Here is a 23,480-nt window from a genome sequence, read left to right on the forward strand (position 1 = left end):
CATGGCACCCACGCCACTGACTGACTCCTCCAATCTCTCTCCAGTGTTGCGCTCTGGAAAGGTTGACAAAGCCTCAAAATTTCCAGGTACAGCTCCAAGATTTTTCCCTTTATTAACGCTGCCAAGACTCAGCACCTGCCTCCAGTTGAGCCAAGCCTGGAGTGTCCTGCACCTCCAACAGGGACTCTTTACTGCTGTATCTTTCTTCATCATATGTTTCTGCTCATCTGTGATGTGTGCTTCTTCATGTGTCAACTCAACTAGGGTTCTTCTCATTCCACTGAGGCGTATATACCTGAACCTCTGAAGGATGCATATGAGCTTTGTGATAGCGTATCCTGAGAGTGGGTTACATCCTCTGAGAATTCTCCATCCACCTCTAGCATCATCTTCTGAGGTGGACCTGTAGGTCTTCTTGGAGATGAAAGATGTGAATTAGGAAATACAAGAGAGGATTCTCAGCTATTACTATGCAGATGGTCACATTTCAGTGGTTGTTACCATCATGTTCAACTTGAGGGTTATATATCATGTGGCTGTATTATAAATAATTCACCAGGTAGCTGGAAACCTCTTGCTCTCCCTTGCCAATGGACACATGCTGAGACCAGGCTTATCTCCATTGCCTCCTCCTGTGTCGTGGTCTTGTTGGTGATGACCAGATGGTCACATTTGCTTATCTGCCATCCCCTGGTGTTCTGCTGTCTCTTCTGAAAGGAAAAAAAGAGGAGACCTATGAATATGAGCAGTGGATAAGTTAAAAGACTGGAAAGACAACGTTTGTGGAGACTCACAGTGGAACTCAGTGGAATTTTGCATCCTGTGCACAGGGTGCTGGCTGCGGCAAGAATACCAACGTGCAGCTATCCTGCTGCACAACAAACTTTTTTTCTCCAGATCCTCTGCCATTCTGCACACAGAAAATCTGGAAGCGGGGTTTTCACCATCACGCCGGGGGAATGGAGGGGATAACCTTTGGAGAGCCAGCTCCAAAGAGATCAGGGGCCCCTTTTTAATGCCACCCTGATGTGTACTGAAAAGAATATGGCCCCTGCTCCCTGATGGATATGGGGAGAACCCCCTCTCCTTTCACAAGCACTGGGGCAATCCAAGGTTGGCACTGCCAGTGTGGCACTGCCAGGTTAGTGTTGTCAGGGGGGTGCTGGGGCAGTGTGCATTTCCTCTCCCATGGAGGTGAGCCTTTGTACCCCTGGTGGGCTCCACTTGATAGCTTCACAAAAGTAGTTGTAAACATTGCTGACATTTTGGCGTAATGGCGCGGGAGATTTCTTTATGTGAGGGGTAACATAGAATGGGGGAGCCCTTTAGGTGTATTTACACTTATTAAGATTTATTTAAATAAGCGATGTTGTTACATCACTGGCAAAGGATGAGGAAAATCAGAGAATGAGATTCTCATTTCAGCAGTCTTGCAGGATCTTCCACCAGCGTTGCCATTTACGCCAGTGGTGATCGCTGGCAGGAAATCCCGTCCACTGTTAGAAGATGAGTGTCAGTGGTGGTTGGTCAGATCAGACCGTGAGGGGCAAAAGCACCTGGAATGTCTATTGATCTGAGGAATGATGTGCAGAAGCCTGGAAAAGGCAGGCTGAGGGGATTTGCAGTTGAATGTGCCATGCAACTCAACTCTCTTGACTTTATCAGGTCATTAAATCTCTTACATTATTTAACCAGAAGTGAGGCCTCATGCTCTTGCTGATGATATTGTTGGCTACGTCCAGAAACGTCTCCTGGTTCTTTGAGGCTGCCTTCTTCCTCCCATCTACAGCGAACTGAATGTCCTTGCAACCTGCAGCATTATATCACAGGGACTCCTCTGAGATATTTGGTGAAGCCTTTCCATGTTGAGACTATCTGAGCTCTGACATGACACTTCCACGACACTTCAATTCTGACTCCAGTAGGATCTCTTTAAATAGTGGAGATGAGTAAGACTGATGTGGTCATCGCCATGCCTACCTGCTCCGAAGTTGGGAAAACCTGAAGTCAAATTCAAAGTCACCGATTAGGTGAAAATCTCACTGGCACATGTACTGCTACAACATCTGGATTTTTGACATGCTGCAGACCTTCCCACTCCCTGTGGATGTGCAAGTTAAAATTCAGCCTCAGGTTTTACGAATGATGGTCCCATTGCAGTGGGTTTTGTAACTTTCTGGTCCATTATTTTGGATTTTACATCTGATTAAACCATTATTTCTGTGTCTGACAATGCCCAAACAAGACTTGCTTTGTTTCCATTCAGGGGAGTTTCCCGCCCATAAGATGAATGCGCTGAGGATTTTTACTTTACATAAGCTTGGTTATGAGCCACCAGCACAAGTGGGATTCAAAAAGCATAATACAAAATTTTACCCCAAACATTCCCCTCTGTAACTTGGATGTTGGGGGTACTTAAGTGTTACTTATAAAGTAAGAGGATCGAGCAACCCTCGGTCCCTGATAATCAAATTTTTCCGGTCTCTGGTTGGGGAAGCGAAGAAGCATGGACAGACAACCGAAAGAGGCAATTGGTGGAGAATGGCATAGTCAACCACATCAATGGCTACAAAAAGGTCAAGAAAATCAGAGGGAGAGTGCACTACTATCACAGTCACAGAAAATGTCTTGGTTTATAGCTGGAGTAGACACAGTAGTAATAGATATAAAGGAATGATCGGATACTACAATGGGAGCAGCGTCTCTCTTAGATGGTTGAATAAAAATGGGCCAAATGATGTTTTGGCATGGTGGCACAGTGGTTAGCATTGCTGCTTCACACCACCAGGGACCCAAGTTCAATTCCAGCCTCAAGTCTGTGTAGAGTTCTCCTCGTGTCAGCATGTGTTTCCTCCAGGTGCTTCGGTTTCGTCCCACAGTCCAAAGATATGCGTGGTTGATGAGCAATGCTAACTTGCCCCTTAGTGTCAGGGAGACTAACAGGGTACATATGTGGGGTTATGGAGATAGGGCCTGGGTGGGATTGGTGTTGGTGCAGTCTCGATGAACTGAATGGCCTCCTTCAGCATTGTAGGGATTCTATGATTCCATAAATATTGTGATTAAATACATAAAAGAAGTGATACAGTGAGGTTGCCCAGAATGTTGTTTCCAGGTCCTTTTCTAAATGTAAAAGTATGAGACAGAAACAGAAAACAATGAGAGAAGAAAGAAACAGTGAAGTAGAGAGAGTTTGGTTACCACAAGAACATGTTGACATCCTTGCTACAATTATCCATGACCTTCATGAGGATATTACGGCACTGGTTAAGGAAGTGGAAAGTGTTGTGTTGCAGTCAAGTTAACAGTTTGCTACCGCTTCTTCTGAATCTATCTGGAACTTAAATACTCATCTAATGTGGCCCCGCTGAATACTTAATATCTCCAAGATGTCCTCCTTCCATTCTTTCAAAATACAACACCAACTTGCATAATTTGAAATGGATCAGAACGTGGCAATCAATGTGAGGTGCATGACTGAGAATTATGCGAGTATCAATGGCATGAAAATTAGGGAGGCACCTTCACAAAAGCAGGGAAACAAAATTTGGTATGATTGTTGCCTTGACAACTGGAGTCATCTCAATTAGGCCCTTCAAGCCCCCTCCTGTTCGTTTGCAGTGACTGTATGATTGCTAGGTGATGCCTGTGAAATTTCTCTGGGGAAACAAGCATTTTCCACTCTCCATTTTCCATAAGTTAAACAATTTTTGAAATTGAGATTGTAGCTAATGGGTGTTAAGTATATTTATAAACTGGTCTAGAACTTGCTGAATATCAAGAGATCTAGTCCTGAAATGTTCTCATTCATTTAACAAATGTTGAAAATATTTTCAGGATCAAAAATCTAAATTCAAATGAGGGAATTATTTGAATTTCCTGCCCTTCCCCTAATAAAGCATAAAATGCATATTTTATTTCATTGATACGTAAAATTAAAAGTATGATCTATGTTATTTATTAGTGACATAAGTAGGCTTACATTAGCACTGCAATGAAGTTACTGTGAAAATTCCCTAGTTGCCACACTCCGGCGCCTGTTTGGGTACACTGAGGGGGACATTAGCATGGCCAATGCAACTAACCAGCACGGGAACCCACGTCCCTGGCGCTGTGAGGCAGCTGTACTAACCACTGAGCCATCATGCCGCCCCTTACAGTTCACAACATTCCAAGATTTTTCTCCGCAAATTTTGAAATTGTACCCTGCAAACTAAGTCTAGGTCAGTACTATCAATCAAGAACAGAAGGGAGTTCTACCTTCTATTGTAATATCACTTTAAGGATTTGTAGCATGACATCACTAGAAAGGAAAGTTTAAAGTTATTAGTATCACAAGTCATTTTACATTAACACTACAAAGAAATTACTGTGAAAATCCCCTCTTCGCCACACTACGGCACCTGTTCGGGTACACTGAGGGAGAATTTAGCATGACCAATGCACCTAACCAGCATGTCCTTCAGATTATGTGAGGAAACAGGAGCAACCAGAAGAAACCCACGCAGACACCAGGAGAATGTGCAAACGCCACACAGACAGTGACCCAAGCTGGGAATTGGTGCTGTGAGGTAGCAGTACTCACAACTATGCCACTCATAAATCTGTGCAGGACACATATAGTAAGGCTCTGTTTCTGCAATACCTAGATGGATACTAGATGGATTACTACAATACATAGATGGATGGAAGCATGGGTCAGAGAATCAGGATTATGGTTGTGGTTTCCAGATATCTGAAATAATCATGCTATTTAGCACGAATACTGGAGTTTTCATTCAGTGTGTTTTTTTCTTGATCTCACCACCTGTCTCAGGACAATGATTGTAGCTTTGTACACTGATCTATTGTACCAAATGATGTGATGTGACATTCTGATATACATGTATACTTACTCATGAACAATATAGTTCCTAAATCGTTTTGAAATATAACAATTTGAAATATAACAAAATATAACAAATATAACAATTTGTCCTTAAAAACACAATGCTTCCAAATATCAAAGTTATCTTGTAATCATTAACTTAAAATGAAAGTAATTTCAAATCAATAATTATAATTAATCATGCAATTCCGAACATCAGACACTTTCATAGCTTATTTTCTTTTCTCAGAAAACATTATTCATGGTATAGCTATGAACAATGCTACCTTCAATTTATTGAGAATGTTGTGTGTGTTGCTCGGTATTGAAGGAGCTGTGCTTGTTGTTGCTGAATTGGTGTCATTTGTGAATAATATTGTTGATATTTCTAATGATCTTTGCTGCCTTATCAGTTCTGGTGTAGGTCGAATATGGACTCTGTCCTCATCTACTTACTGTGTTCAGTCTCAATGACGTATGACCTTACATTCTCAATTTAACCAACAACTGTTGCTGGGTTCTAAGTTACAATGTGGAGCTGCTGACATTGGACTGGGGTAAGCACAGTAAGAAGCCTCAATAAGAAGGCTGGAGGCAATACACATCTCTTTAACCCTTGCTTAACTTTCTCTCCATTCACATTGTCTGTACCTTTAAGACTTGATTACCTGTAAAGACTTGCATTCTGACTATTATCTTGGAAATTGAGTTTGTGACATTATATGTCCTGTTTGTAATCTGAACTCCCACTCACCTGATGAAGGAGCAGTGCTCTGAAAGCTTGTGGCTTGTGCTACCAAATAAACTGGTTGGACTTTAACCTGGTGTTGTGAGACTTCTTACTGTTCTAAGTTACAGGCGGGGGTGGGATGGTTCACCTCTTCCCACCTCTCAATTAAGCAAACCATATTTTAAACAAAAATTTGGTTTTTTTTAACACCTGAGTGCCATGACTGCTGAGGATAATGACAAATACTCTTGTAGATTTTTTTAAAGGATAAATGTTTATTATTCATTGCATGAATGTATATGCAACAGCACCCACTCACAGTGACAGACACACACAAGAGGACATGGTTTCAAAAAAAAGGTAGCATGCATTTAGACTTTAAAAGTCCAACTGTCACAACTGCTTCTTTCGAGCTGAAGGCTTGAAGCATTGCAGGCCTGTGATTTCCTTATTAGACCCATTGAACAAATAGAGGTTGGAAGTTTATGAAAATAGATTCACACCTGCTTACTGCTGGCATATGCAGGTCTCTTTGGCTTCACGACAATCGAGATGTAGTCAAACCCCAGATGCAAAAACATAGTTTGGTTTCTCAAATAGGTTAAAAGAAATGTAGTTATTTATTAGTCACAAGTAGGCTTACATTAACATTGCAGTGAAGTTACTGTGAAAACCCCCTAGTCGTCACACTCCAGCATCTGTTCAGGTACACTGAGGGAGAATTTAGCATGGCCAATGCACCTAACCAGCAATTCTTTCGGACTATGGGAGGAAACTGGAGCCACCTGGAGGAAACCCTCGCAGACACAGAGAGAATGTGCAAACTCTGCACAAACAGTGACCCGAGCTGGGAGTCAAACCCAGGTCCTTGGCACTGTGAAGCAGCAGTGCTAACCACTATGCAACCATGCCACCCATGAATCGATGTCAGAATTGGGATTTGAACCAATCCCTCCAGAGGAGACTGTGATTGGAACGCAGCGCCTTAGCTGCTCAGCCATCCTGACTTTAGGTAGGTAACAGTCTGTCTGAATTCTTTGCCTCCCAACAGATTTTAGGCAGTGTCCAATGATCTGGAAGTCTCCTTCTTTCAAAAATGTGTCTATTCAAATGTCCTATATCAGAAACCTGTTTTTGTCAGGTGTTGTTCATTGTCCTAACAAATGGTACCTGATTCTTTATCCATTAGCATACAGCGATGTTCAAGTTTCACCCACTTACATATCCTTGTGATAGAATGCAATTCTTCTTGCACCCATTCTTTAGAATTCCACTCTCAAGCCAAGAAGTCTACAACTTCATTGTGAAAATGTTTCTGTAACTATTTGGATAATGGCAGCCATTAATCCACATGAACTTATTTTGCATTTTAATGCATTCTCAGTTAAACATTCCAGAAAGTTGTTTGCATTTTAATATCTTGTCCAGGCATACACATACTTTCCAGGACACTGTGTAGTAACATATATGTTGACGACAAGAAAGGTACCTAATCGCTGAACTCTTCTGTTTTAAAAGTAGTATCGACAGTGAGACAATATTGCATAACTGTGACAGTTTTAAGGATTGCATGCAGTTTCAAAAACTTTGGGTAAGGATTTGTCGTGCATGTTGAAGTGTTAATTTACTTCAACCTGTGGTTCAGAAAATTGTTGTCTTAAATCCTCCAGTTTCAGGAAAATGAGTGTTTTATATTTTTTCTTTTTTAATATCACTGTCACATTCTCATATCAGATGTTCAATGCTGTCCAGCAAAGCCTCATACAACTTTGCTGAATTTGCTCCTTGATTTAAATTACTTTTATTGAAGGTAGTGAGCAATTGAGTCATTCAGACCTGAAGGGACCTTGTGTATATGCTATGCCTATAACTGGTCACTGAGATTTGTTCAGTGAAATTCAGTGTTTTTAAATAATAGTAAATGGTATAAGAAGGCCTTTCAAATGGACTGAATTTCACTGAACAAATCACTAGCAACCATCATCTTAGTGTCCAGTTATAGGGATGGCATACACACAAGATCTTTGTTTGCTAAAATTCTAATATTTTGAGCCCTGATATCATTTATTTTAACTGATGGAGCTATGATTATTGCAGCTATGGCATTACAAAGGGATATGTTTTTACATTGAAGACATACATCATCCTTAAGGTTTATGGTGCCTGCTGGAGTTGCACTGCCCCTGTCCTTTTTTTTATTAATTCATGGGACGGTCAGTTATCTCAGTTTCAGGACAACTCTGCAGGAGTTCTTAGGGTGGTGTTGTAGACGCAATCATCTTCAGTTGTCTTGTCAATGACCTTTCTTCATAAGATCAGAAGTGGGGATGTTCGCTGATGATTGCATGATGTTCAGCACCATTCATGACTCCTCAGATACTGGAGCAGTAAATGTTCAAATGCAACAAGATCTGGACGATATCAGGCTTGGGCTAACAAGTGGCAAGTAACATTCACGCCACACAAATGCCAGACAATGACCATCACCAATAAGAGACAGTCTGACCACAGCCCCTTGACATTCAACGATGTTACCATCACTGAATCCCCCACTGTCAACATCCTTCGGGTTACCATTGACCAGAAACCCAGCTGGACTCACCACATAAACACAGTGGCTACAAAAGCCTGTAGAAAGGCTGACAGGCATATGGTTTCCTGGATCATCCTTTCTCCCTTTTTGATCTGATGCATTCCATTGATAACTCTTCCATATCCAAGGATATGCTAAAAATTGTGGGTGCAGTCTCTGGCACAGATCCCCACCTTGACTTCCCTCTGCATTCCTGGATATGTACCAACAGATTTCAGAAACTTTTCCACTTGCCAATCTAATTTCTCCACCTTTTTCTATCTTTATTTGGTCCTACACTTTCTTTTACTATTCATTTCAAGGGTTTAAAGGGTCCTTTTCCTGTTTCATGCCAATCTTCCTTTGTTTCTCTCTTAGTCTTCTAATCTTTGTTTGCCCCTCTATATTTGGCTTGATTTTATTTTGTATTATGAGCTTTGCTACCAGAATATGTAAAGTCATGTATAAGAAGTAGTGTCTCAATAGAACTCAGTCACCCTCTTGCATGTTAGTAGTAGTGCTCTTGTTTCTAAATCAGGGTTCATGTCCCACTCCACAGTTTGAGCACTTAATCTAGGTTGAGATTTGTTGGGTGTGACATTAAGCCGGGCAATATCTGCCAGTTCCTGTGGACAGAAATGATTCAAAAGATAGCTAGGTAATTCTTCTGTTGTCCTGGTCAACATTTATCAATCAACATCATGAGCAGAATTTTACAGTCCCTCGCTGGCGGATTTACAAGTGAGAGTGCCTGTAAAATTCCCTGGATGGCCTTCCCGCTGCTTTCCAACTTGTCCACAATTTTATGACAGGTGGGTGAGCGAAGCTTAGGGCAGCTTGTCCAGCCTCACAAGTGAGACCTTAAATAGCCAATTAACGGGCACTCCTCAGCTGGTCTCAATTTTGAGGCTGGTGAGAAGAGTTGGGACAAGGAAGCCAGCAGGTCATCTTCTTTGTGCCTCAGGCAGGAAAGTAAGTACCTTACTTAAAGGTCCTCTTTGTACATTGGACATGTCCCCACCTGCCCTCCCAAAGATCTATTCCCTCACAGATGCTGCCTATATCCCCCAGCCTCTCCTTCTTCCCAGCTGCCTCCTTCCTTGTCCCCATCACTCTTCCTTCCCCCCCTCCCTCCAGGCCTCACCACCCATCCTGCTGTAGGATACCTCCACTCGTGCTAAATTTAGAATCCACAGATTGCTTGTTCTGGACACTGCTATCACTGGCACTGCTGGGACCAATCAGATTGGCTGAGTGAGGGGCAGAAGTTTGGTCTCCAGTCAACTAATATTCCTGTGCTTAATTGATAGGGATTCCCCACTAATACCTCGGGTGATGGGGCAGGGATTTTTCAGATGGTGTGGTTTCCTGCCCCATCAAAATAAATCAATTGGTTATTTTTCTCATTCCTGTTTGTGGGATCTTGTTATGAACCAACTGGCTACTGCATGTAATTTATTGACGTGAAAAGTTTTGGAATATCACGAAGACGGGAAGGATGCTTTATAAATAAAAGATTGATTTGTCTTTTCCTTGTTCATTTCATGAAAACTATCAATTGGAGAGCATCAATATTTACATAATAAAACAGTTCAGTTTTATACTTTAGAAAATAATTGATAATAACGTACAGCAATAAACCATTGCTGCCTACTCTACAAATCAATAAGCCATTGGTCTGCAACCTGAGCATACTGGAAAGTGAAAGGTAATGTTAAATGTGCTGAATTTGACAAACAGCAAAAAACAATTAGAATAAAAATCAATATAGGTTCAAAGCTCAGGATTAAATGAGGCTACCTGTACCGATATGTGCAGTGCAGAGCATATACCATTTCCTTGCAAATTTATTTACAAAGAAAATCTGTGTGTAGTTTTACGGTTGCACCCTAAATAGCTAGGGTGTCAATGATAGAATTCTGATTGCATTGAGGAGAGGCACAAACTACGTAGGTTTCTGCGTCATGGTAATATCAAGGTCAAGCAGTTAGTGCTCTTTGCATTGTTTATTGGCAGTTTGCCTTTTGGGGCACTGGAATATCCGGCAGGCATTTCAATAATTAAATGCGGGCTGTATTTCTTAAAGTGGAGACACATTTTAACTATACTGTCCTCTTTATTGCTGGTACTGGCTAATCACTGCAACTCAAGTGCTGCAATGACTCCCAGCTTTTCAAATGATGCCATGAATCATGTGAAAAGACTGGGAGAGCTTTTGTGATGGGGGAACTTGATTATAAGGGGAGCTGATAGGTATTTGTGAAACAGATTCTCAAAGGGTATGGTGCATCCCTGGTGCCAGGGTCAAGGATGTCTCAGAGAGGCTATAGGCATTCTGAAGTGGGAGGGTGAACTTCCAGTGTCTGTGGTACCAACTACATATGGAAAGAGACGAGGTCTTGTAACAGGAATTTACGGAGTTTGGTAGTAGATTAAAGAGAAGGACTTCTAAGGTTGTAATCTCTGGATTACTTCTGGCACCATGGACTACTGAGTATAAGAACAGGAAGATAGGTCAGATTATTACTTACGTGGCGAAAAACTGCAGCAGGCGACGGTGCAGAGGGACCTCGGGGTCCTTGTGCATGAGTCGCAAAAACCCAGCTTGCAGGTGCAGCAGGTGGTCAGGAAGGCGAATGGGATGCTGGCCTTCATAGCGAGGGGGATTGAGTATAAAGGTAGGGAGGTCTTGCTGCGGCTGTATGGGGCATTGGTGAGGCCGCAGCTGGAGTACTGTGTGCAGTTTTGGGCGCCATACTTACGCAAGGATATTTTGGCCTTAGAGGGAGTGCAGAGGAGGTTTACTAGGCTGATACCGGAGTTGAGCTATGAGGAGAGGCTGAATAAACTAGGCTTGTACTCATTAGAGTTTAGAAGAATGAGGGGAGATCTCATTGAAACGTATAAGATGATGAATGGGATGGATAGGATAGAGGTGGAGAGACTCTTCCCACTCAGAAAGGACAGTAGGACTAGGGGGCACAACCTCAAGATAAAGGGGGGGCGGTTTAGAACGGAGTTGAGGAAGAATTTCTTCACTCAAAGGGTGGTGAATCTCTGGAATTCTCTGCCCATTGAAGTGGTGGAGGCTACCTCGCTAAATATTTTTAAGTTGTGGGTTGATGGGTTTTTGATAAGAGAGGGGATTAAGGGTTATGGGGAGAGGGTGGGAATGTGGAACTGAGCCACGACAGATCAGCCATGATCTTATTGAATGGCGGGGCAGGCTCGAAGGGCTAGATGGCCTACTCCTGCTCCTATTTCTTATGTTCTTATGAATGCGTGGCTAAAAGAATGGTGTGGGAGAGAGGGCATTAGATTTTTAGATCATTGGTAGAATTTCTGGGATAGATGGAAGCTGGACGGGTTGCACTCAACCAAAACAGGTTGAGATGTAAATAAGGAAGCCAGCAGAAAAAAAAGAACAAGGGAGGTTATGATCTAAAGTTGTTGAACTCAATATTAAGTCCAGAAGGCTATAGTGTTGAGATGAAAGATGAGATACTATTCCTCAAGTTTGCATTGAGCCACATTGGAACACTGTAGCTGGGCATGGATACTAAGGTCAAAGTGGGTGCAGGACGTGAGAAAGTGTAGTCAAGGGGTCTGTGGAGTCCATGGTTTGTAGTGAACATTAATTGATAACCTATCTCCAGAAACGGAAGCAGAGAAGTTGAGGAAATTAATTAATAAGGGAAATAAGTGAATGTTATTCACGAGTTCCATGACTTGCTGTTGTAACACAAAATGGTGAAGGAGCAATTGATATTGCTCATTCTGAATGGATTCAGGGAAAACTAAAGATTAATTGTTCAAAGACAAGACCAAACAGGAATAGTATGCATTTCTACTTGAACATATACAGTATCTAAATTTTGTTTTAAAGTTGCTAAGGAGGTTGTAGACTAACAAAGGAATGAGTTATTTGCACAAAAAGAAGTCATTTTGAATTTGCTATCTCAAAAAGAGAATCCAAAGTGTTTGAGTCTGGACAATGGGCTTAAAACTAACGATACACCTGCAGTTGAGCAAAAGGAAGGTAGATTAACTGTGGAATTATCTGGGCCATTCTACTTGAACAATGAAGAAACAGACTAATTCAAAGATTGTGCATGAAACTTCACAAGGGGTGTCAATGAAGAATCTCCTCATATGAGTAATAAAATCGATTTTTGTATACATCATTCTCCTCCTTCACGTCCAAAGAGGGCATAGGCAACCATGGGACTTCCATTGAATTTATCCGTGTTTTTGACTGGTAATGTACTTCAGAAGTGGTTTGCCGTTGCCTTCAATATTGCTCTCCTGCTTTTACCTCTTGCCATCTGAAGATTAAAAGCTACCACCAGAATCGCTTCTCGGCCTTTTGGCTAAGATCAAGTGTAGTATCGACATGCCGTACTTGGTTGAAGTCATTAGGTTACATTTTAGCTTCATTTGAAGCAATTTTTTCAAATGGCATCTCAGCATTTTGGCTAAGATGGAAATGAGATCAAGCCTTGGAGGCGGAGCTATACCTACTCCAATCAGCTTGGACCATGTAGATCAAGCTCAAGACAGGAGGTGAGAGCCCCGTATTGTCAGTTTGGATCGGGAATGTCCCAACTTGTTGGGACTCTGAATTGGATTTGATTTGATTGCATTGAATTGGAATAAAGTATAAAAAAATTGTAAATTTTAATTGTATCTGGTTCCTGACTACAGATTAAGCAATGTTGTCAAGAAACTAAACTGTGAAACAATTGAGGGCAGGGAATATTGTGTATTGCATGTGGTTGAACAGTTGTTACAATGTGTAGATTGTTGTAAATTGTGGTTAGAATAAAAACACATCGTGTTGAGGGTGGATTTCTATATTTTCCTGGGGGAAAGTGTTGCAAAAATGTCTAATTTCATGATTCATTTGTTTTAGGAGTGTAACTTTTAGTTTAGGGATTGAAATATTTAAATGAAAGATGAATAGAAAAATCTGGGATTGAGAAACCAGTGAAAGGGGCAAGAATTAGAAGTGTTTATTCAAAGAGGTAAGAGTTTGAGGTGTGAAAATTGTAAAATAGGTGGTCACTCTGAGTTTCTTCATATACTTGAGATGCCTACAGTTGCCTTCAGTATGAATTTTCATTATTCATATGGATTTTAGAACAAAGCGGAATTTTGGGAATGGGAGGTAATGGCCCAGTTCCTCCAGTTTCCAGATGGTCGGAGGCCGGATGTACCCCAGAAAATGTGATACTGACTCACTTATCTGGACACCCTTTACTGTGTTACCGATGGTAAATGCATGGGGTTATGGGTCTGGGTAAGATGTTCTTCTGGGGAGTCGGTGTAGACTTGATGGGCCAAATGGCCTCCTTCTGTCAGGAAATGTTAGACTTAAAAAAAGTCCAACTCCTGGGTAACTAAACAACTCCCTCCCCACTAACCCTCCAACATCCTCTGTCTTTTCTCATTACTCTGCAACTCCTTTCCCAACTTCACAAACACCACCCTTGTCCTCAGACTCCCCTGACCTTCCAACTTACCCCATGATCCTGTGACTCCTTCCCTCCCGCTCCAACTAGTTTTGACCTAACCTGACCACCTTATCTAAACTGTCACCCTATCTCCCTGGCATTAGAGTGGGTGCAGAAAACAAATCACAGAAATGGTTTTAGGGATGAGGAGTTTCAGTTAGATAGATTGGGAATGATTTCCTGGATGAAGAGAAGGTTGAAAGGAGATTTGGTAGAGCTATGCAAAATCATGGGGTTCTGGACATGTTCAAAAGAGAAACACTGTTCTCATTGGTGGAAGAATCAAGAACAAGGGTGCACAGATTTAAGCAGCAATGATGATATGAGGAAAATTTATTTTCACACCGTGAGTGGTTGGGATCAGAAAGCACTGTTTTAAAGTGTGTTGGAGGCAGGTTCAATTGAGTTATTTAAAAGGGAATTGGTTTATTATCTATAAAGGAAGAATGTGCAGGGCTATAGTAAGAAGGCAGGGCCTTGGCACCAGGCAAGTTGTGCCTTCAGAGAAAGACAGTGGAGATACGAAGGGTTGAATAGCATCTTTGTATGCTATAACCATTTTCTGATTCTTTATACGGCCAGCTGAGCTGTTCATTTTTGAGTGATTATCATCTCAATGCTGGGCATATTGGATGGGGAGAGAGTGCTGCTGCTGGACCAACTTTCTTACTACTGGATTTGGAGGGACTTGTAAAGACATCGCTGGTGATACTTCTCCAGTGCTTTAAGGTGTCTGCTGCAGGTTACGCAAGTGTGCAGGGATCGGTACTGCGGTACTCAAGCCAAAGTTAGTCTTTGGTTTGAGATCCTGGTCCTCAGTCCAAAGATGTGTAGGTTAGGTGTATTACCCATACTAAATTGCCCTTTAGTGTATTAGCCATGGTAAATGCATGGGATTAGGTGCTCTAATGGAGAGTTGGTGTGGACTTGATTGGCCAGATGGCCTCCTTCTGCACTGTAGGATTCACTGGACGGCACAGTGGTTAGCACTGTGCCCCAAGGACCCAGGTTCAATTCTGTGACTGTGGGGAGTTTGCATGTTCTCCCCATGTCTGCATGGGTTTCATCCAGTTGCTCCAGTTTCCTTGTACAGTCCAAAGATGCACATATTAGTTGGACTGGCCATGCTAAATTGCCCGACTGTCCCAAGACATGTAGGTTAGTTTGAAAGTTTATAAATTAGTGTCATAAGTAGGTTTTCATTAACACTGCAATGAAGTTACTGTGAAAATCTCCTAGTTGCAAAACTCCGGCACACATTCGGGTACAATGAGGGAGAAATTAGCATGGCCAATGCACCTACCGAGCATGTTTTCCAGACTGTGGGGGGAAACCCACACAGTTCTGTGGATAAAGTGCAAACTCCACACAGAGACCCAAGCTGAGAATCAAACCCAGGTCCCTGGCACTGTGCCACCATGCTGCCCAAGGGGTTATATATTAGCCTGGCTAATACGCTGTAGGAAAGTTGGTACAGACTGGATAAGCCGAATGGTCTCCTTCTGCAGTGTAGAAACAGAACAGGACTGCACACTACAGGCCCTTTGGCTCTTGATGTTGTGCCAAGCTATAGCAAAACCCAAGATCAAGCTATCCCACTCCCTATCATTCTGGCGTGCTCCATGTGCCTATCCAGTAACTGTTCGAAAGTTCCTAAAGTGTCCGACTCCACTATCACAGCAGACAGTGCATTCCACACCTCTGAGAAAAGAATCTACCTCGGATATCCCTCCTATACCTCCCACCACGAACCTTACAGTTATGCCCCCTAGTAACAGCTACCTCCACCAGAGCGATTCTATGATCAATTTTCGTGTGAACACATCCTAGTCACCCGCAACCCTGGAGCTCAGCGACTTGAGGTTTGGACAGCCATCAGCGCAAGCATCCCAGCCGTGAAGCGCATGCGCCCGCAGCTTTCCGGTGACCAGCTCAGCTGCGTCTCGTCATCGTGACGTCATTCAGCACAGCTACTGCTCTGACGTACCATACGGCACACTCCCCGCCTCCTCGTCGCTCCCATTGGTTCCTCAGCCCAATTGGCAAACCCGTTGCTAAATTGCGCCCCCTAACTCGGCGCGCAGTCAAGTCGCAACACGACCGGGGGAACTTTGATTGGTCGCTGGTCATGCCAATCGCCGGAGCCCCTCCCCACCTCCCGTGGGATGTTTTCTAACGTTCGTGAATCCAGGTCGGCGGCGTGCGCTCGTCGATGTCGGGACTTTAAGGACTAACGGTCGTCTGGTCTCCGTTATCGAAGAAGTGGATGTAGAGTGACCTGCAAATTTCACCTCAACCCCTCCCTCCGTCTAAAGAGAAATCCCTTCATCGAAGCGATGTTGTTGCAGACTGGCTGGGCGCTAATGGACGGCCGGGCTGCGAGGAGGAATTCGCTCTTATCGTCGCCACCCCGGCGTTAGAAGGCGATGGAGTGTGGGATCCCCCCGAGCTACCAGCTCCTGTTCCGCGCCTGCGAAGAAGGAAACTTTGAGAACGTCAGGCGGCTGCTGGAGCCAGCAGCGCGAGACGGCGAGGAAGAGGAGGAGGAAGATGACGGGGAGGGGGCTGAGGAGGCGGCCGGGGATTTCAGGGCTCCCCAGGTACCGGTGGACTGCACGGACGACGATGGCAACACGGCGCTGCAGTTCGCCGCCGGGCACGGCCACGAGCCGCTGGTGCGCTTCTTGCTGATGAAGGGCGCCTCGGTGGACAGCCGCAACCGCTACGGCTGGACGCCGCTGATGCAGGCGGCGCGCGGCGGCCAGCTGGACGTGGCCCGCGTACTGCTGGAGCACGGCGCCGACGTCAACGCGTTCAACAAGCTGGGCGCCAGCGTGCTGACTGCGGCTGCGCGCGGTGGCCACGCCGGCTTGGCGCGAGCCCTGCTGGAGGGCGGCGCCTGCGCGGACGGCGGCGCCGGGGGGGAGGGGCGGACGGCGGCAGCAGCGGTCTCTCCGCTCATGGTGGCGGCCCAGCACGGGGCTGAGGCGGTGCTGCGGGCCCTCCTGGACTGGGGGGCAGCTGCCGCTGAGTCCGGAGCCACCCCGGCCGGCCCCGCTGGCGGCTGGAGCGCTCTGATGCTGGCAGCCCTCAACGGCGAGCTGGCAGTAGCCCAGCAGCTGATGGAGAGGGGGGCGGACCCCAATCAGGCCAACGTGGGAGGGATGACCGCCTTCGAGATCGCCTGCGCCTGCAAGCAGAAGGAGATGAAACACTACCTGGATTCGAAGACCACCAACAGACCCAAATCTGGTAAGATACTTTCATGGACAATTCAGAAGTCCAAGCAAGATGCTGCCAATACACAGTGGGTCTGACAGCATCTATGCAGAGAAGAAGAGATTGTAGGTTTCAGGCTGATAACGAGACTTCCAAGTGTGAATAGTGCAGACTTTGGGGAATATCATCTTGCCCTTGTCAGTAATTGTACCCTCTCCTTTCTCTCCTTCCCCTATGTACTCAGTGAACGGTATGTTTTGTCGGCATAACTGACAAGAAGTCTGACAACACCAGGTTTAAGTCCAATCGATTTAAATCGGTTGGACTTAAACCTGGTGTTGTCAGACTTATTACTGTGTTTACCCCAGTCCAACGCTGGCATCACCCCATCATAACTCACAAGTAACAATACTTCTTACTGTATCCGAAGTGACAATAATAAATCGAGCAATCTTGGTTTGTTTGGGACATGTTCCTTTTGACTGTGCGTTCAGTTGGTAGCACTTCGCCTTTTTGAGTCAGAAATTGGTGGGTTTAAATTCTAAGGTTGAACACAGAATCCAGTACTGATGATGCACTGTTATAAATGACATGAGAATATTTCAAAGAAGAGCAAAGACATCTGCCCTGGTACCCCTGCCACTGTTTATCGTGTAAGAAGTCTCTCAACAACAGGTTATTTGTAGCAAACACCACAAGTTTCGGAACAGCCAGTTCTGAAAGCTCCTGGCGTTCACTTCAAATAAACCTGCTGGATTTTAACCTAGTGTTGTGAGACTTCTTACTGTGTTTACCCTAGTCCAATGCCGGCATCTCCCCATCATGACTGTTTATCGACCCAGGGGAACCAGTCGATTTCATGTTTCAGAAAGCATTTGATGAAGTCCTGCACGAGATATTGTGTAAGATTAAAGTGCATGGGATTAGGGGAAGTGTATTGAGATGGATAGAAAATTGGTTGGCAGAGAGGAGACAAAGAATAGGAGTTAATGGGTGCTATTCAAATTGGCAGGTAGTAACTCGTGGAGTGCCACAGGGATTGGTGCTGGGACCCCAGCTATTCACAATATATATTAATGATTTGGATGAGGGAACAAAATCCATCGTTTCAAAGTTTCGAGATGATACCAAGTTTGGTGGGAGGGTGAACTATGATGAGGATGCTGATTCCCTTTAGAATGATCTGAACAGGAAGTGGGTTAATCCATGGCAGATGCAGTATAATTTGAATAAGTGTGAATTTGTTCACTGTGGAAACAAAAACAAGAAGGTAGATTACCTGAATGGCAGTAAATTGGGAGAGAGGAGTGTGCAGCAGGACCTGGATGTCCTTGTGTACCAGTCACTGAAGGTAACCGTGCAGGTGCAGCAGGTGGTAAAGAAGGCAAATGGTATATTGGCCTTCATTGTGAGAGGTTTCAGTACAGGAGTAGGGATATGTCTTTGCAATTATACAGGGCTTTGGTGAGGCCATATCTAGAATGTTGTGTGCAGTTTTGGTCTCCTTTTCTGAGGAAGGATGTTCTTGCTGTCAAGGGAGTGCGGCGAAGGTTTAGCAGGCTGATTCCAGGGATAATGGGACTGGTTTATGAGGAGAAATTGACTAGGTTAGGATTGTTTTTTCTGGTGTTCAGATGAATGACGGGGGAGCTCATAGAGACTTATAAAATTTGAACAGGACTAGATGGGGTAGATGCAGGAGGATATTCCTGATTGGGGGGGGGCGTCCAGAACCAGGGGTCACAGTCTGGGGATTCAGGCTAGACCATTTAGGATGGAGGTGAGGAGACATTTCTTCACCCAAAGAGTGATGAGCCTGTGGAATTCATGACCACAGGGAGTAGTTGATGCCAAAACATTGAATGTATTCAAGAAGTGGCTAGGTATTGCATTTGGGGTGAATGGGATCAGAGGTTATGGGGATAAAGCAGGATTAGGCTATGCAGTTGGATGGTTAGCCATGACCGTAATGAATGGTGGAATAGGCCCAAAGGGCCAAATGGCCTTCTCCTGCTTCTGTCTTCTGTTTCTATGGCCCCGGGGGGGCTTGGGTAAGATGAATTTTTGAGAGTTGGTGTGATTCTATGACTGTTTGCAGCAACAAGCTCCTAGCTGTGGATATGTTTGTTCTTCCTGACCGCAATATTTCGGATGTGTTAAAGTGTCTCTTATTTTCTGGAAACAGCTACTGCCTGAGTTTACTGTTGTACACTTTGATCTATTATTTAATTTGTAACCACACTATTTACTCAACACTTAATTTTCATTGTATTAAACCTTTTGCAAGTATGTTACTAAACGTAAACATCAACGTACTCTTGATTTTATTCCTGTCGCATTAAGTTTTTGTTTTGTTTTGAACTACTTGGTATTTTGTCAGCATATTTCTCAAACTGTAAATGTGACTTGTGTGAATGGGGTTAAAAAATCACTTTCCCATGTTATATGGGTGTTCCCAAAGTCCAGATAGCTAGTCCTGTTGCATGAAAAAGCAGCTAGTAGTGCATGTCCATGGAAGAGTGGAACTTGGGAACAAGAGTAAGGTAGTCAGCCTTTGAGCTGTTTTGCAAGACATTTTGATCCTGTCTAATGTTAACTTCATCTATTCAACTTTTGCTCTGTAACCCCTGCTGTTCTTGCCTGACGCACATTATTTCCTCGATCAGCTTTTTCTTTGGGAGGGTGCAGAAGTGGTAAGATGAGGTGAAAGCATTTCACATAGATCACTGTGCTGCAGAAAGAGGCCGTCTAGCCCATTGAGTCTACGAAAGAGCTTCCCACCCAAGCCCTCCATTCTGCTCTATCCCTGTAATCCCTTGTATGGCTAGTCCACCTAACCTAACGCCTTGGGACAACAAGTAACAAATTAAGCAAGGCCAGTCCATCTAACCTGCACATCTTTGGGCTTTGGGAGGAGACCGGAACACATGGAGGGAACTTGTGTGGACACTGGGAAAACAAGCAAACTCCACACATATAGTCACCCAAAGCTGGAATCGAACCCAGGTTCCTGGCAGTGTGAGGCGGCAGTGTTAACCATTTCCACCATGAGATCCTTTTTGTAAGAAGTTAGTTGACATCAGCTCTGAACAGCTTGATTAAGGTTACAAAATATAACTGGGTTGTTCTTTGTTTATATTGCTGCTTTCAGATGACACATTATAATGTAAGTTTAGTAGGGAATTTTCTGTTAACTGAGAACTTTTTGTGTCCTTATTACGATTGAATTTTGCTACTTGCCCTCACGTCTCAAAATATAATTTTTCTATGTTTGGTACCTTTTGTCAGTTAACTTGGTTATTTGGTGTTTTGTGCGCCAAGGGATGAGAGTTTTATGCTGGAGAAGATTGATGGAGAGGAAAAAAATGCTGCAGCGTTATTTATACAAATTGTTTCTGTTTTGTCTAAAGATGAAGAGAAAAGGAGACCAGATATATTTCATGCGCTAAAAATGGGTAAGTACTATACAACATTCCATTTTCTCCTTCACTGGAGAGGACAAGAATATGGATTTCACTCCTCCATTTGTGGACTCAGCCAGTCCTCACCCATGATGTCCATGCCACCCTGACCTGATTTTTTTCCCCCTCAATCAGCCAAATCCCATCCATTTACTTTCTTCCTGGCCTGTCAATTTCACTGGGTCCTTTTTAAAGGTAGCTGCAGTAATAAACTGGGGTGTGATCTCAGTTGAGCTGGGCTGGGCCTGTTCAGGCAAAAAGTTTTTAACAAGTTTCCCTTAGTGGGTAAGTGTATTTTTAAGCTCTTGTAGTTCCAGCATGCCATGACTTTCCAAGACTGGGTCGTAATTTTTAACTAATGTCTTATCTACAATACTGCACTTGCAACTATATGCATAGACACAAAGAACACTCTGGTATTGCATGAACTGTTGGCCGCCTTATGTGCTTAAGTGTCAAGCTTGAATTTGAATCCTTGATTATTTGGTGAAAGTGTTGCCACTGAGCCAAGGTTGATATTGGGGGGCGGGGAGTGGGATGAGGTTGAGGAGAACACCAATTCCGTGTCTCTGACTTTAGTCTGAAATGGCAGATGATGAGGTTCATTTATAATTGTGGCTAAGTACGCAGAAGTCTGCTTCTCATTTTCTCTGGTCTCTGTGTCGTTTCTCTTTTGTCTCTTCATCCTCTAATCTTTTCTAGTTAGAATGCCTACAGTGTAGAAGGAGGTCATTTGACCTATTGAGCCTGTACCTTCTACAATCTTGCACAGACTCTATTCCTGTAACCCCACATATTTACCCTGATAATCCCCAACACTAAGGGCAATTTAGCATGACCAATCAACCTAACCTGTACATCTGGAGTGAGGGGGGAAACCGGAGCGCCTGGACCAAATCCACGCAGACACGGGGAGAACATGCAAATTCCTCAGTGACCCGAGATTGGAATCGAACCTGGGTTCCTGGTGCTGTAAGGCAGCAGTGCTACCTACTGTGCTGCGCTGTTAACCTCTTCCAAGGTGCCCACCATATGCTCTTGGGTAAGATGCTCTGTCGGAATTGGTGCAGACTTGGTAGGCTGAATGGCCTTTTTCTGCATTGTATATCCCGTGAATAAGTAAGGTAATTATGATATGGACTGTACTTATTGAAAGGTGGGGGCAACTTCCAAAAGGGAATTGGATTTCCACTTGTAAACAGTAACATTAATATAATTCTTGGAAACTGATGCTGTTTTCTGATTTGGATTTGTTCCTTTAACCCATGGGATTTGCCTCCCGTCCTTCCTTTCATCCACATCAACGGTAGCAGATCTTTTGGCTGTCTTGGGTAGGGAGGCAAACCCTTAAGTGCTTCTCTTGTGTCTGCACAAGTTCTTTGTCTTTCTGACTTTCGAATGCTTCTCTTTTTTGACCAAGGTTTTGCTATCTCTCAAACATTAGCTTTCGTTTCTTTGCGTTTTTTAACTTATTCCTTAACCTGTTCTGAAGTGACTTGGGCTGGATCTTGTCTTAAAGGTGCTGTATAAGTACAATATCTTGTAGTATTGTGTCTATGCTATAAAGTTCCTCTTTCAAATAAAATGCAAAAAATATTTTCTTTCCGTTTGCTATATCCCTTCTGTAATCTACTTGTTCTGCATTTGCTTTGTTTGTAAATAGGAAGCTATCAGTTGGTGAAGGAGATTCTTGATGAAGATGCAATTCAGGCCAATGTAATTAATGCAGATGGTGCTTCTCCATTAATGATTGCTGCCATGACAGGTCAGCTAGACCTTGTACAGCTTCTTAGTGAGAGGAATTCTGATATTGACAAGCAAGATGTTGTACATGGGTGGACAGCCTTAATGCAAGCTACTTACCATGGGTACATAACAAACTTTCATTTTAATATTTATTTTTATATTTGTTGAGATGTTTTGCCTGACGAAGGGCACTGTAATAAAATATGCATTAATCAAGCTTAAGCAGGAGATAGGAAGTTGCTGTTTTACGCTGGACTAAAGGGAGCAGGTTAATGCTTTTGTTTCTGTACTAATTTGTTTAAATATGACACGGAGATGCTGGAGCAGGCACAATAAGAACTCTCTCAACACCAAGTTAAAGTCCAACAGGTTTATTGGTAGCATGAGCTTTTGGAGCACTAATCCTTCATCAGCACTCGCCTGATGAAAGAGCAGTGTTCCGAAAGCTCGTGCTACCAAATAAACCTGTTGGACTTACTAATTTGTTTAATTAGTCTTTGCTGGCTAAAAAATTTGACTTTTCTGGTACTAAATCCAAAGTTACAATAATGCTGTAGCTCTACAACTTTGTTACGTAGTAGCAAACTTCACCAGTGCTCTGTTTTCTGCATGGGTTTCTTATGTAGAGTGAGATCATGATGATTCCAAGATGTACCTTGAACTTTTTCATTGCAAAATCATTAAGTCTGGGGGAAAAAAAATTCAATTCTCTTGTTTCAATATAAGTTTTGATATTTGCAGAGTGACAGGAAATTACATTACATTTTATGTTTTTTTTAAAGGAGTAAAGAAGTTGTGAAGTACTTGTTGAATCAAGGAGCAGATGTCAACCTCCGTGCCAAAAATGGTGTAACTGCGTTTGATCTTGTAATGCTGCTAAATGATCCAGGTAAATTAACTCAAGACCTAGATGATCACTTTAAATTATGCAACATTACTTTAAGCTAAAAGAGCAATGTGTGACGGTTTTGACCAGGTTAGGAGTCAAATGGCTCCCTTCCTAATTCTCTCCTGTTTTGACCACCACAGTTTTTTTATTTAAAAAAAAGCTTGCCTATTTAGTGAGTACTTAACTCTGTGCAACAATTATAAGATAATCTTGGTTGCTTGATTGCTTTAAGAGCTGATTACATGATTTCATGGTGGTGATGTGGAGTGTTTCACAGGCTGTTTTCTTCCATTTTGTACTCTGTACAGACAACAGCTCCTTCAATAAATCTGTTGTTGTTAATTTGAATCTACGTGTGAAAACCATTTTTTCTATTTTGTTTAAAACCCATTAATATAGCTAGGACATTATAAGCCTTTTAGGATGGGTTTTATTGAGTTTAATGAAGAGATTAAGTTTAAAAAAAGCATTGATTTTTATGTA

General features: G+C 43.2%; 1 protein-coding gene and 1 non-coding gene across 4 annotated transcripts in view; both read left to right on the plus strand.

Annotated features, from left to right (window-relative positions):
- The first annotated feature begins 12,519 nt into the window (after window positions 1–12,519).
- Window positions 12,520–12,711, plus strand: LOC145362207 (U2 spliceosomal RNA). The gene has a single exon (XR_013889953.1). It is a non-coding gene; the product is annotated as a U2 spliceosomal RNA (small nuclear RNA).
- A 2,961-nt stretch (window positions 12,712–15,672) lies between these two features.
- anks6 (ankyrin repeat and sterile alpha motif domain containing 6) overlaps window positions 15,673–23,480 on the plus strand; it is a 42,047-nt gene continuing 34,239 nt past the window's right edge. The window contains exons 1-4 of one of the 3 annotated variants that reach the window (XR_013888621.1): window positions 15,673–16,934; window positions 20,312–20,356; window positions 22,026–22,230; window positions 22,891–22,997. Coding sequence is in view for 1 of the 3 variants with exons in the window: in XM_080203189.1 (XP_080059315.1) it covers window positions 16,109–16,934; window positions 20,312–20,356; window positions 22,026–22,230; window positions 22,891–22,997 (1,183 nt within the window). In the remaining 2 variants the exon portion in view is untranslated. The remainder of the gene's footprint in view (window positions 16,935–20,311; window positions 20,357–22,025; window positions 22,231–22,890; window positions 22,998–23,480) is intronic. The other 2 variants (XR_013888619.1, XM_080203189.1) reach the window with 2 other exon arrangements.

Source organism: Carcharhinus amblyrhynchos, chromosome 2, assembly GCF_965287045.1.
Source record: "Carcharhinus amblyrhynchos chromosome 2, sCarAmb.v2.hapA, whole genome shotgun sequence".
Classification (NCBI taxonomy): domain Eukaryota; kingdom Metazoa; phylum Chordata; class Chondrichthyes; order Carcharhiniformes; family Carcharhinidae; genus Carcharhinus; species Carcharhinus amblyrhynchos.